We start from the raw sequence: 14,200 nt of genomic DNA, 5'->3' as shown, positions 1-14,200 counted from the left end.
TCTTCTGGCTGTCTTTGTCCCCTTCTCTCTCCTGCATCTCTCCAGCTTCTTTCCTGCTTCTGCTTCTCCAGGTGACCATCTCAATACTTCTCCCACCGCCCACACAAGCAAACAAGACATTTTGTAACAATGTAACTACTGCAGGTGCCCCATCTGGCAGGGCCATCCTGATGTCAGGAGGGCAGGAAAGCCTGAAAAACCATTTACCCTACAAGTGTACACACACCTACCCTCCCTCCAGCGCACGTCCACTGACTACCAGGTCACATCTTGAGTGTCTCCCTTAGGGACCAGTTCTCTGACACGTTAAGATGAGTGATCACACGTTTACTCTATTTTGAAATTCAGACTTTTCTTTGGACATTTCTCACCCCCACATGTGTGCTGGGTTTGTCATCACTTGCACTGAACTTTGAGCTCCGCCAGGGAGGAGACGCGCATGTTTTTCTCTCCTCTGGACAGGCAGCGGGCAGCACCAGCCCGGCCGAGGTCAGCCCTAACCAGGTGTTTACAAGAGGAGGGGGCTTCTTTCAGGGGGCCCCGGAGCCCCGGGGTGGGAGCAGAGACTGTGGGGGCGCCTGCAGGGGGTGTGGGGAGCAGGTGGGGTCTTGCCCAGCTGCTCCTGCAGTCGGGAGCGGCGCGGACACTGGTGAGATCCCGAGGCTCACACTGGAGGGATTTCCTCCGCAGGGGAGGCCTCCCAGGCCAAGCAGATGAAGGGTGAACCCCTGGGGTACAGGTAGTGGGGGTGTGGGTGGAGCCAGCCCGGGGTCCAGTACCGGAGGAAACCCAACCCTTTCGTTGGTGGAGCCTCCTCAGTCTCCTTCCGGGAGGCGACCCCGGAACCTGCTTATTTCTGCTCCACAGCGCATTACTTATTCATCACTACATCCGAGTGTCATTTCTCCAACGGGACGCAGCGGGTGCGGTTTCTAGAGAGACACATCTACAATCAGGAGGAGGTCGTGCGCTTCGACAGCGACTTGGGGGAGTTCATCGCGGTCACGGAGCTGGGGCGGCCGATTGCCGAGTTCTTGAACCGACAGGAGGACATCCTGGAGCACCAGCGGGGCGAGGTGGACACGCTGTGCAGACACAACTACGGGATTGCTGAGGGCTTCGCGGTGCAGCGGCGAGGTGAGCAAGGCCGATGGGCTGCCGGCGTGTGTGTGTGTGTGTGTGTGTGTGTGTGTGTGTGTGTGTGTGTGTGTGAGAGAGAGAGAGAGAGAGAGAGAGAGAGAGAGAGAGACTGTGTCAGAGACTCTGTCCGTGTTGGGTTGTGGGTGTCAGTGTGTAGTGAGGGGTGCACTGTTAGGTGTGGAGGAGCAGAGGATGTGGGGGGCTGGGATCTGAGGAGGCGAGTGTGGTGAGGTGTGGGGGGTGCAGAAGAGAGGGCCTCGGGTGGGCACTGTGGGAGAGGTCAAGTGGGACATAATGGAGGTGTCAGTGCAAGCGCTGGAGATGGAGAAACCTTCATTGGGTGGGTGGTTAGAGATATAGAAAAAGAACGTGAAAGTGTCTGTAGTTGGAGTGAGGGTTTAGGGAGGTAAGGAATGTAAAAGAATTTAGAACTTTTTTTTATAGTTACAGAAAGATTTCTAAGTTATAGTAACTGAAAATAGAAAAATGAGTGAGAAAGTGTTTTGTAGAGGAGAGGTCTGGATTGAAATTTTCAGCTTATATATAGAAATCAGAACTGTTGATGAGGCTGGTCTCAGGCTTGTCCCACCCCCTCCTTAATCCTGAAACCAGTGAATCTAGTGGGCATGTGTTTGTGTGCATAAGCATTTCATTGAGGAAAAAAAAAAGTCTCAGACAAATTTTTGAGGAGAGGGGCGACCTCAGATGCACCTTTAATCTTAGAGGCTTCTTTTGGGCCTAACTTTCTTGCTTATATTTTCTTAGTGTAGTCACATAGTTGAGGTGATTATGAAATCAGGGTTTTAAGTTTATAATTGTTACTTAGCATACTGATGTGACTATTTGTACAATGTTAATAGTATTTAAGTAGTGACATATTATTTGTTTATAGTTGTGACAATTTATTGCATATTATGCCCACCTTAGATATTCTTTCAATATTGACCAATACCATTGAAAAATATATCTTAGTTATATTTTTTTGATTTTGAAGTCTCCTGAACATTTTTCATGTATTTTGGTTAACTGTTACTGCTCTAAGAATCATCTATTATCTCTGGGGTCCTTGTGTTTTTCTCAGTGATTTTATAGATAATGCAATGATTAACACTTTGCTTGTAGGTGATTCAGCATTTTGTCCAATCTGTATTTTTTTATTCTATTTATTATTATAGAAATTTAAACATTTTTATTAAATGGAATACAATGCAAAATTGCTAGTCATAATTTACACCAATCTTAAATCTACAATTATCATATAGTAAAATTATTTTTTCTCAGGGTTTTCATTCCTTTTGTAAAATAATATATATATTTTTTTTAAATTTTATTGTTATATTCCCCATACAATTGCAGCCCCCCCATTCTGACTCCAATCCCTCCCCTCCCGCCCCCGCCCCCCTAAAAGTGACTCTGGTTCATAGTTTTTTGTTCATTTTGATTTTCAATTTCTTATAGTTATTCATTTTCCTGGTCCCTTATTTAAGTTTTCTAGATTCCTGCTATGAGTGAGACCATCCGGTATTTTTCTTTTTCTTTTTGGCTTATTTCGCTGAGCATGATCCCTTCCAGCGCCATCCATGTTGCTGCAAATTGCATGTGTTTATCTTTTTTGAATGCTGAGTAATATTCCATGGTATATATGGACCACATCTTCTTGATCCAGTCATCTATTTTTGGGCATTTGGGTTGTTTCCAAAGCTTAGCTATTGTAAACAGTGCTGCTATAAACATAGGGGTGCAGGTGTTCTTTGGAATTGATGTTTCTGTGTCCTTTGGGTAAATACCTAGGAGTGGAATTGCTGGATCATATGGAAGCTCTATGTTTAGTAGGTCCAGAAATCTCCACACAGCTTTCCACAGTGGTTGGACCAGTTTGCACTCCCACCAACAGTGTAGAAGAGTTCCTTTTTCTCCACACCCTCGCCAGCATTTGTTGTTGCTAGTTTTTTTAATATGTGCCATTCTCACTGGTGTAAGATGGTATCTCATGGTAGTTTTGATTTGCATTTCCCTGATGGCAAGTGATGTTGAACATTTTTTCATATGCCTGTTGGCCATTTGCATTTCCTCTTCAGAGAAGTTTCTTTTTAGCTCTTCTGCCCATTTTTGACTGGATTATTTTCTTTGTTTTTGTTGAGTCTCATCAGCTCTTTGCAGATTTTTGCGATCAGTCCTTTATCATTAGTGTTGGGTGCAAAAATGTTCTCCCAGTTGGTGGGGTTTCTCTTTGTTTTTGTTATTGTCTCTTTTGCTGTGCAGAAGCTCTTTAATTTGATGTAGTCCCAGCTGTTTATCTTTGCCTTCACTATCACTGCTTTGGGTGATGTGTCTGTAAAGATGTCTTTGATGTGCAGATCACGTAGTGTTTCGCCTATATTTCCTTCTATATATTTTATGGTTTCAGGTCTTATGTCTAGTTCTTTAATCCATTTTGAGTTGATTTTTGTGTATGGTGTGAGGTAGTGGTCAAGCTTCATTCTTTTGCATGTAGCGACCCAGTTTTCCCAGCACCATTTATTGAACAAACTTTCTTTGCTCCAATGCATATTCTTTGCTCCTTTGTCAAAGATTAGTTGACCATAAATCTGTGGTTTATTTCTGGATTTTCTATTCGATTCCATTGGTCTGTATGTCTGTTCTTGTTCCAATACCATGCAGTTTTGATGATTATGGCTTTGTAGTATAGTTTGAAGTCTGGGAGTGTAATGCCTCCATTCCCTTCTTTTTTTTTCAGGAGAGCTTTGGCTATTCGTGGTTTTTTGTGATTCCATATGAATTTCATCAATAATTGTTCTATTTCTTTGAAGAATGACATTGAAATTTTGATTGGAATAGCATTGAATCTGTATATTGCTTTTGGAAGGATGGCCATTTTAATAATGTTTATTCTTCCAATCCACGAGCAGGGGATGTCTCTCCATTTCTTTGTGTCTTCTTCTATTTCTTTTAACAGTGTTTTATAGTTTTCTTTGTATAGGTCCTTTACCTCTTTTGTTAGATTTATTCCCAAATATTTGATTTTTTTGTTTCAATAACAAAAGGGATGGTTTTTTTGATTTCTTCTTCTTCAGATTTATTGTTTGTGTATAGGAAGGCTACTGATTTTTGCGTGTTGATTTTGTATCCTGCCACTTTACTGAACTGATTGATGAGCTGAATTAGCTTTTCTGTGGAGTTTTTGAGGTTCTCTATGTATAATATCATATCGTCTGCAAATAGTGATAGTTTGACTTCTTCTTTTCCTATTTGGATTCCTTGGATGTCTTTCTCTTGTCTTATTGCCCTGGCTAGGACTTCCAGTATTATATTGAAAAGCAGTGGTGAGAGTGGACATCCTTGTCTTGTTCCAGATCTTAATGGAATTGCTTTCAGCTTTTCACCATTGAGAATGATACTGGCTGTTGGCTTGTCATAGATGGCCTTTATGATGTTGAGGTATGTTCCTTGTATCCCAAGAATTTCAAGGGCTTTTATCATGAATGGGTGTTGCACTTTGTCGAAAGCTTTCTCAGCATCTATTGATATTATCATATGGTTTTTATATTTCTTTTTGTTGACGTGTTGGATAACGTTGATTGATTTTCGGATGTTAAACCATCCTTGTGCCCCTGGAATGAATCCTACTTGGTCGTGGTGAATTATCTTATGGATACATTGTTGGATTCTGATGGCTAAAATTTTATTGAGGATTTTTGCATCAGTGTTCATTAGGGAGATTGGCCTGTAGTTTTCCTTTTTTGTGTTGTCCTTGTTCGGTTTTGGTATTAGTGTAATGTTGGCTTCATAGAACGTGTTTGGTATTGTCCCTTCCTTCTCAATTTTTTGGAAGAGTTTGTGAAGGATAGGCACTAATTCGTCTCTGAATGTTTGGTAGAATTCATTTGTAAATCCATCAGGTCCTGGGCTTTTGTTTTTGGGGAGGTTTTTGATTACCATTTCAATTTCGCTAATTGTAATTGGTCTGTTTAGGTGTTCTATTTCTTCTTTATCTAGCTTTGGGTGATTGTAGAGTTGTAGGAATTTGTCCATCTCCTCTAGATTGTTAAACTTGTTTCCATATAACTGTTCATAGTAGTTACTGATTATTCTTTTGATTTCTGCTGTGTCCGTTGTGATTTCTCCTCTTTCATTGATGATCCTGTTTATTTGTGCTTTCTCCCTTTTTCCTTTGTGAGCCTGGCTAGGGGTTTGTCTATTTTATTGATTTTTTCAAAGAACCAGCTCTTGGTTTCATTGATCTTTTGGATTGTTTTTTTAATTTCAATTTCATTTATTTCTGCTTTGGTTTTTATTATTTCTTTTCTTCTACTGGTTTTGGGGTATTTTGTTGTTCTTTTTCTAGATCTTTGAGCTTCGAGATTAGGTTGTTTCTTTGAGTTCTTTCTTGTTTCTTGATGTGAGCTTCTATTGCTATATATTTTCCTCTTATTACTGCTTTTGCTGCATCCCATACATTTAGGATATTGGTGTCCTCCTTGTCGTTCAATTCAAAAAATTTTTTAATTTCTTCTTTGATCTCCTCATTAGTCCAGTGGTCTTCCAGTAGTGTGGTTTTTAATCTCCATGAGGTAGGAAAGTTCCTTGCCTTCTTTTTATGGTTTATTTCTAGTTTGATGCCTTCATGGTCAGAAAAGATGGTTGGTATGATTTCAATCTTGGTGTATCTGTTGATGTTTGTCTTGTGCCCCAGTATGTGATCGATCCTGGAGAATGATCCGTGTGCGCTTGAGAAAAATGTGTACTCCGTTTTTTTGGGGTTTAGTGTTCTATAGATGTCTGTTAAACCCAATTGCTCTAGGTCCTTATTTAGAGCTTTGGTTTCTTTACTTATTTTTTGTCTTGCTGATCTATCCATTGTTGATAGTGGTGTGTTGAAGTCTCCCACTACGTATGTGTTTTCTTTGATGTCTGTTTTCAGAGAGGACAACAGTTGTCTCATATTTTTGGTGCTCCTTCGTTTGGTGCGTATATGTTAATGAGTGTTATTTCTTCTTGAAGTATTGTCCCCTTGATCATAATGTAGTGACCATTGGGGTCTCTTTTTATCTTTTTGAGTTTGAAATCTGTTTTATCTGATATAAGTATAGCTGTACCTGCTTTCTTTTTTGGTCCATTTGCTTGTAGGATTGTTTTCCATCCTTTAACTTTGAGCCTATTTTTATCTTTTGTAGCTAAATGTGTTTCCTGGAGACAGCAAAAGGTTGGGTTTTGTTTCTTAATCCAGGCTGCAACTCTGTGTCTTTTTGTTGAAGAGTTTAGTCCATTTACATTTAGAGTTAATATTGATATGTTAACATCTGTATTTGCCATTGTGTTTGTCTTTCCTTTGATTTTATTTATTCTTTTAATAACTTTTTTTTTTTTTTTTTTGGCCTTCTTTCATTGTTATTCGTCCCTCTGAGGTTCTGGCTTTAGGACTCCTTGTAGTATTTTTTGGAGTGGTCGTTTAGTTGCAATGAAATTCCGGAGTTTCTCTTTGTCTGGGAAGGTCCATATTCTTTCTTCAAAGAGGAAGGAGAGCTTTGCGGGATAGAGTATTCTTGGTTGGCATCTGTTTTCTTGGAGTCTATTGACTATGTCCCTCCACTCTCTCCTTGCCCGTAGTATTTCTTCGGAGAAGTCTGATGTCAGCCTGATTGGCTTTCCTTTGAATGTTATCTGTTTCTTCCCTCTTGCCAGCTTCATTATTTTTTCCTTGTCCTGGATTCTTGGGAGCTTTACTATTATGTGTCTTGCTGTATTTTTTCTTTCGTCGTGGAAGTTTGGTGTTCTTCTTGCTTCTTGTATATCAATTTTCAGCTCCTTCTTCACATTTGGGAAGTTCTCTTCAATTATCTCTTTGAATATTTTCTCTGTTCCTACATCTCTCTCCTCTCCTTCTGGTATTCCTATAACTCTTATATTTCCTTTCCTCATGGAGTCAGATAGTTCCCGAAGTCTTTCTTCATTCTTTTTCCTTTGTACTTCTCTTTCCTTTTCTGTTTTGGTTCTTTTTATTTCTGTGTCTTCAAGAGCACTTATTCGTTCTTCCATTTCATCAATTCTGCTTTCATTGCTTTTCCCAGAATTCTTTAGTTCTTCCACTAATTCTTTGATCTCCTGCATTTCTTTTACTTCCCTCTTTAGGGACTCAATTTCATTCTTCTGATCGTTGATTATTTTTCCCTTATCATTGTTTTCCTTTATGACTTCTGTCAGTTTTTTAATCACGGCAATTTTAAATTCTCTTTCTGGAAGGCTCAGAAGTTCTTCCAAGTTACTGTCGTTGCAATCTGAGGACTGGTTTTCTTTTTGTGGTGTGCTTTTTCTCTGGAGAGTTGCTAGGTTGCGTGTGGTTCTTCTCCTCCCTACTCTCTGTTTTCTAATTTGCCGTATGCGTTGGGACACTGTGTAGTTGGGACTGGCCGGCATCTTGGGTGAGCTTTCTCCTCCCCTCTGGTTCCTCCAAGAGTCATCTGTCAGTTTCAAGCAGTCTTTATTGGAGAAAGGTCCCTGTCCTAAAATGTCGATGTGGGGACACACTCCACTGTGCGCCTGGTCTGCCCCGGCGGTGGGTTCCTGCTCCCCCTCTGGGCTTGGACTGCAGGCCAGAGGGGGTCTGGCGTGGGCGAACTTCCCCCGCTCACCTCTGGCTCCTGAGGAAGCCTTCTGCAGGTAGTCTTTACTGAAGAAATGTCCCTGTTCTAAAATGGTGATGTGGGACACACTCCCTGCGCGTACGGTGTCAGGCACACTCTTCTGCGTGCCTGGTCTGCCCTGGCTGTGGGTGCTAGCTCTCCCTGTGGGCTCAGACTACTTGTTCGGAAGGGGCCGGGTGTGGGCTAACCCCCCAGCTGGCCACTAGCTCCTTCAGGAAGCTGTGCTGGCTTCAAGTCGCTAGGTGGCGCCAGAGATCTCTCCTAGAGCCCTTGGGGAGCTGATTTTCCACCCCGTGGGACAGGGAGCAGAGCGGGGATGGTAGGGTACACCTCAACGGCTTTGGGGTGCTGTGTCTGCCTTGTGCCCTACTGTCGTGGGGAACCCACGCCCCTAATTTCGTGCCCCGGGTCTCAGTTCCAAAGCCCTCAGTTCCAGGACGCGGGCTGTAGCCCAGTTCAGTGGCGCGGGAATGGTGCCTTTTGCACCGCTCCCCTGCCTGGGCGCCTGGTTCCTGCTTACTCAGGGAGGGACCTTCACCTCAGTGAGGACCTCCGAGCGTCTCCCGGCAAGCCTAGGTCATCTCCCAAGCCTAGGTCGCAGGCGCGGGGACCTGGGCAGCCGCGATCCTGGTCTGCACTTGCTTTTCAAGCGCGCCGAGCGCGCCACTTTTGGCGCAAGCTTACCAGCAGCCCGGGCTGTGTGCGCGTCTCCCGGGGTCTTTGTTCTTCTCTAATGGCGCCTGGAGCCGTTCGCTCACCGGTGGATCCTGCAGGGTTCGCCTCAGCTCCCGTTCACGGGGTGTGGTGGCTGAAATAGTTCCTTTCCACTCACAGTCCCACTTGCTGTGTCCGTTTTTCTTGTTGGCCGTTTTGGTTTGTTGTTTCCCTCCTCTCTGCGGGCGGAGAGTGCCGACTCTGTGGGCGGGGGAGGGGAGCAGGGTTCTGCGCTTCCCTCCCTTCTGGTCCTCTTTTATGGCCACTTTCTTCTTCGGGCAGTTTGCTAGAGTCGTCCGTTTATCTTCCGTGTCCCAGTTCTTACTGGGACCTGCCGCTTTTCCTCCCTATTAACTTTTTTTAATGGGAGATCTTACTCGCAGCGTCTCCTCGCCGCCATGTTGCTCCACCCCCTCAAAATAATATTTTTAAGCCTGGTAGTGCGAGGGATTGTCTTGAACACTAATCACACACAGACCCTACCCTGACTCAAATGTCAGTTTAAAAAGAGAAACAGTTGCAAAACTGTCACAATTCCAATAACAGAGATGATTGTTTTGCAAAGGATTGATGTTGATCTGTAGAATGTATCATAATATTTTAGTTTTTTCATCTTTTTTTTTGTTTATTTGCCATTTGCAGGGCAGTACACCAGGGCCAATACACCATCAGCTTACCCCTCTGCATCCTCCTTCCTCCCTCCCATAGTTTTCACAGAGTCTGACAGTTACTTGTGTTGTGTTTTTCCAGTCTGTTTTCTTTATTTATATTCTACAGATGAGAGAAGCCATCAGTAATTGCCTTTCACTTTCTGACTTATTTCACTTAGCATAATCACCTAATGAACTATCAATTTTGTCCCAAAAGGCACTATTTCATTTTTTAAATAGCTGAGTAATCCATTAAATATATTTCCCACAATTTCCTTAACCAGTTGTCTGTCAAAGGGCATTTAGGTTGATTCTCTATCTTGGCTATGGTGGATAATGCTGCTATGATCATAAGAGTGCATAAATCTTTTATATTATTTTCATATTCCTTGGCTAAATACCTACCAGTGGTATTTTTGTGTCTTGTGATAGTTCAGTTTTAATTATTTGAGGAATGTCCATACCATTTCCCATAGAGGCTGCAACAATTTATATCCTCACCAATAGTGGCTGAGTGTTCCTTTTTCTCTATACTCTTGCCAGTAGTGATTACCATCATCCTTTCAGGATGACGGATTCATGTTGTTCTTGGCATTCAACTCATAGAGTATGACACTCACTATTGTCTAGTAAAGCTTTCCAAGATAAAACCATTTCTATGGCATTGTAAAGTTTGTAGCATTCCCAAGATTTCACAGTCCACATCCTTTTTTCTCAGCTCATCACACTGCCTTAAATTATATTTTTCTCTCCACTTAGCAAAGACAGTAAATAGTTAACATATATAGAAGACTGAGCTCCAGCCTAAGTTTTTCATATTTTAAGTCCACATAATTCTCATATAATCTTAAGAATTTATACATACTAACCCTGAGTTCGTTTTTGTACTACCCTTCATAAAGAAGAAAACTGAGGCACAGAAGAATTTAAAAACTCACCCAGGATCAATCAGTAAGAGACAGAACTTGGATTTGAACTCAGGTAGCCTGGATACAAAAATAATGCTATTAATTAATGCACCCAATGCTTTACAATAGTTTATAAACACTCAAATTCAACAATGAATTACTGTCTCATGCTATGAAAAACCTACAGATTTCCTCAGCATCTCTCAACTATAATGGGTCCCTGCTCTAAGGTTATAGTTAAGCCTCTTGGCATTAATTCCTGTTGGACCATATGGTCAGCTTTGAGGGAGGTCTGCCTGAGACCCTGAGACAGGACCTGAGACTAGTGCCTGGGGGCAGAAAGGCACCAGCCAAGGCCTCTTATTTCATCATTATCACTTATTTCCTCTTCATTTCTCTCCTAGTTGAGCCCAAAGTGACTGTGTATCCTTCAAAGACCCCGTCCATGCAGCACCACAACCTCCTGGTCTGCTCTGTGAATGGGTTCTATCCAGGCCACATTGAAGTCAGGTGGCTCCGGAATGGCCAGGAGGAGATGGCTGGGGTCGTTTCCACAGGTCTGATCCAGAATGGAGACTGGACCTTCCAGACCCTGGTGATGCTTGAAACAGTTTCTCAGAGTGGAGAGGTCTACACCTGCCACATGGAGCACGCAAGCCTGATGAGCCCTATCACAGTGGAGTGGAGTGAGAATCTTTTTGATCTCAAAAATTCTTTATCCACCTTGGAGGGGACATGGCTTATCCCTAAGTCTCAGGTTTGTCCTGTGCCCACACCATATTTTCATTTATTCTATCTTCTCTTCTCCTTCAGCATGGGTTATTGGGTATAGCCCTGTGATAGTTTCTGCCAATACCTATCCTCCTACTGGAGGCAATTAAGCTGACAAGCAGAAAAGTTTATCCTTGTTTTGAGCATTCCCATGATGTCACAGATCCTGGTCACCTCTTTGCTCTGGACACTAATCTCCTTGCCTTAGCTGGACCTGTACTTCTAGAACAATTGCTTCTGGGTTGTTCTTTGTGATCTGAGAAGAGAAGCCTCTTTACAATATAGAGACACTCCTAATATAAGGGAATTTGAATAGTCTTTTATTGGATCTGTCCCCCTTAACAAGCTACTCAACTTATTGGGTCTCATGTTCCTCATTCATCAGATGTTGAAGTACTGGCCTACATAAAGACTGTGATAGTCAAATGAGTTCAATGATTGAAACTTGTGTCTATGCAGGGTGGTTTTTAAATCTCTTTTCCAGAAAAGTTCATTTATTCTAGTTCTTTGAAGGCAGTGTTCACCTTTTCTCAGAGCTCTCAATCTCAGACTATATTAGGAAATTGGATATGGGGCAAACATCACTAAAACTGGCTTCTTTTCTCAGGGGCACGGTCTGAATCTGCACGGAGCAAGATGCTGAGTGGATTTGGGGGCTTTGTTCTGGGTCTGCTCTTCCTTGGGGTGGGGCTGTTCATCCACTTCAGGAATCCCAAAGGTAAGGAGCCTAGTCATAGCTGAGAGTCCTCTTTGAGTTTTGTGGGAGAAAAGGATGACTTCACACAGTTTAATTTTCTGTACACTAGCAGGCCTGTTTTTCCTCAACTGACCTCAAATGTCCTGAAATTTCAGAAATCAGCAAGTCATGATTAGCATGTTTAAACAATAAGAGGTTATTATGACCTATAGAAGCAGGAAAAGGATTAGCATTCACAGAGACCTCAAGGTGAGATCGTGGGACAAATACAAATTTGCTGAAGTATTACTAAGGTGATGAAAATATAGTGAATTTATATAGGCACATCATCGGTCACTTGCTCTCATCATGGGTCCCTTACTCTTTTTTCTGGCCTGGCATTATGTGATGCCGGTTGTAATGTCAGAAAAATCTCAGGTTGTTGGTCAGGGCCTGGGAGCATTGTATGTGGGGACAGACTTGTTTTTAATTCTTTTAAGTATATAACATCCCTTCTCATTCCCAGGACACTCTGGACTTCAGCCAACAGGTAATGTTCTTTAATCCCCTTTTAGAGACATATTCAATTTCCATAGAATTGATGGTAGAGAGTGACAAGACAGAAATAATGGGAAAGACTGGGGCTCTAACTACTGACCTGACAGTTTACACTCAAGTTTCTTCTTGCCATTTACTTAATTAAGCCTGCACTGCAAAATAACTTTGGTTCAAGGTGACATAAGAATTTCCTCTTTCTTACTGCAGTGTTATAAAACATGAGGCCATGAGAGAGGAAAGGAAGCTATTTGTAAGTAGGTCTGGAAACAAGACTCTCCTTTCTTTTGCAGGACTGCTGAGCTGATGCCCAGGTAGTGACCCTCAAGGTACAGCCTCTGCCCCAGCTTTTTTGCAGCATGTAAAGTCCTCCTGCTGGCTTTTATTCCGCAGAGAAAGTCCCTTCTCAGGATCTGGTCTGCTCCTGGTTCAGTGACCTCGCAGAAAATGTCCACCCTCAGCCCTGCCCTTGACCTGGAAGTCCCAATATTATTGGTTGAAATATCTCATTTTCATTCTTGCCCAGGTCCTTTTGTATTGAACCCTATGACCTCTTATGCAAATGAACTCACCTTCTGCCAGTATTTTTTTATGTTCCATTATTTTCCTCAGCTAAACATGAAATCATCTGCTTTATGCAGCTACAAGGGCAAGAAGTAGAGAAAAATGGAGGATTACGTCATAAGACAGTAATAGTTTACATTTATATTCCTGAATTTTGACCACATGTGAATCAGGGGGATTTCCTTGCTTCTGTGGATTTTCTGTAGGTAGATATTAAAGATTCTGAGATCCATTTGTAACATGTGGGAGTTTTTTCACATCACCAAGCAACTCTCTGGCACCACCTGGATGTCTTACAGTTCAGCTTCATTTTAACACTATCAATCTGGGAGATAGGTGAAGTCCTACAGATTAAGGGATCACCCTCACTAGACTAACCCCTACCACCTATTCAAGATAGAAATGGGCTCTCACACATTCCCCCAGAGGAACACAACTGTATTTCTGCCACCCTGCAGTCCAGCTGGAGCTATTGCTTCATTTCAAAGATAAGCAAAGTTCTACTGGGTCTAGGAAACCTGGGAAGAGTCTTGAAAAGTGGGAGGGAGTGGTAGTCCCATTTAGTCTGAGTATCTGGGGGAGTAATGGGAGCAAGGTATGTGTAATTAAGAAATGAAAAAACTTTAAAAACCTTATTGCTTTACTGCTCAGGGCAGCTTTCCTGTTTTCTGAGACTGCTTAACCTCCACTCACAGTGTTCTGTTTTATGGCTTCCCAGTAAACTTTGTTGCTGGCTTTATTCTGGTGCTTCATGAAATTTTTTTCATGGATGATGCCAAGGAGCCGCTGATGTTGTGCTCCCTAAAATCCTCACTTTGCAGATGCCTAGAATAATAAAAAAAAGTACTCTCTGTACAAAGGTATGTTCTTTTGTCACAAGGGACATGCTGAGGATTAAAACAGTTGAAATGGAGAGAAATTGCCCCAAATTAGCTCTCATACAGAGTGACTGAAATAATCTAGGGGTGATATTTGCATCATTAAAGTAAATTTGATAAAAATAAAGTTGAGGAATCACTCTAGCTAAATGTAATACTTTTATATAGCTGTAGTAATCAACACTGATTGGTGTTATGGAGAGATGGACACATTGATGGAACAGGCTAGAGAATTGAGAAGGAGATCAACACCTCTTAATTTTGACAAAGGTGCAAAGCAATTGGATGGAGAATAAATAGTCTTTTCAAACAGTGGTGCTGGAGCAAATGGCTATCCATAAGCAAAAAAGACAAATAAGTGAAAAATAAAGCATAGAAATAAAAGAAATAAAATAGATCAATCCTCACACTTTATGCCAAAATTCACTCAAAATAGATTGTAAATTTAAGTGCAAAATATACATATTTATTTATTTTTATAAGGAGAGTTTTTTTTTTTTTAAGATTTATTTATTTATACAAGCACTGCGTACAGTCAGAAGTGTGGGAGGGTGAGAGAATTCACCAGAGCCAGAGTGGGGAACAGAACAGGCAGACTAGAGGGGTACACTGCTGAAGGGTGCAGCGGGCTCGGCAGGAAAGGTCTCACGCCATGTGGGACCCTCGCAGGCAGCTGGGGATTGAACCGGCACTGCAGAGGATG

General features: G+C 42.1%; 1 protein-coding gene across 1 annotated transcript in view; it reads left to right on the top strand.

Annotated features, from left to right (window-relative positions):
• LOC119252300 (H-2 class II histocompatibility antigen, E-S beta chain-like) overlaps positions 1-12,666 on the top strand; it is a 47,758-nt gene extending 35,092 nt beyond the window's left edge. The window contains exons 2-6 of the mRNA XM_054698142.1: positions 765-1,137; positions 10,458-10,739; positions 11,432-11,542; positions 12,027-12,050; positions 12,349-12,666. Of these exons, the coding sequence (XP_054554117.1) occupies positions 765-1,137; positions 10,458-10,739; positions 11,432-11,542; positions 12,027-12,050; positions 12,349-12,362 (804 nt within the window). The 3' untranslated portion in view covers positions 12,363-12,666. The remainder of the gene's footprint in view (positions 1-764; positions 1,138-10,457; positions 10,740-11,431; positions 11,543-12,026; positions 12,051-12,348) is intronic.
• The last annotated feature ends 1,534 nt before the right edge of the window (positions 12,667-14,200 follow it).

This window comes from Talpa occidentalis, unplaced genomic scaffold (assembly GCF_014898055.3).
Source record: "Talpa occidentalis isolate TD23 unplaced genomic scaffold, MPIMG_talOcc4v2.1 talOcc4.2, whole genome shotgun sequence".
Lineage (NCBI taxonomy): Eukaryota > Metazoa > Chordata > Mammalia > Eulipotyphla > Talpidae > Talpa > Talpa occidentalis.
This window is presented reverse-complemented; position numbering and strand designations above follow the sequence as displayed.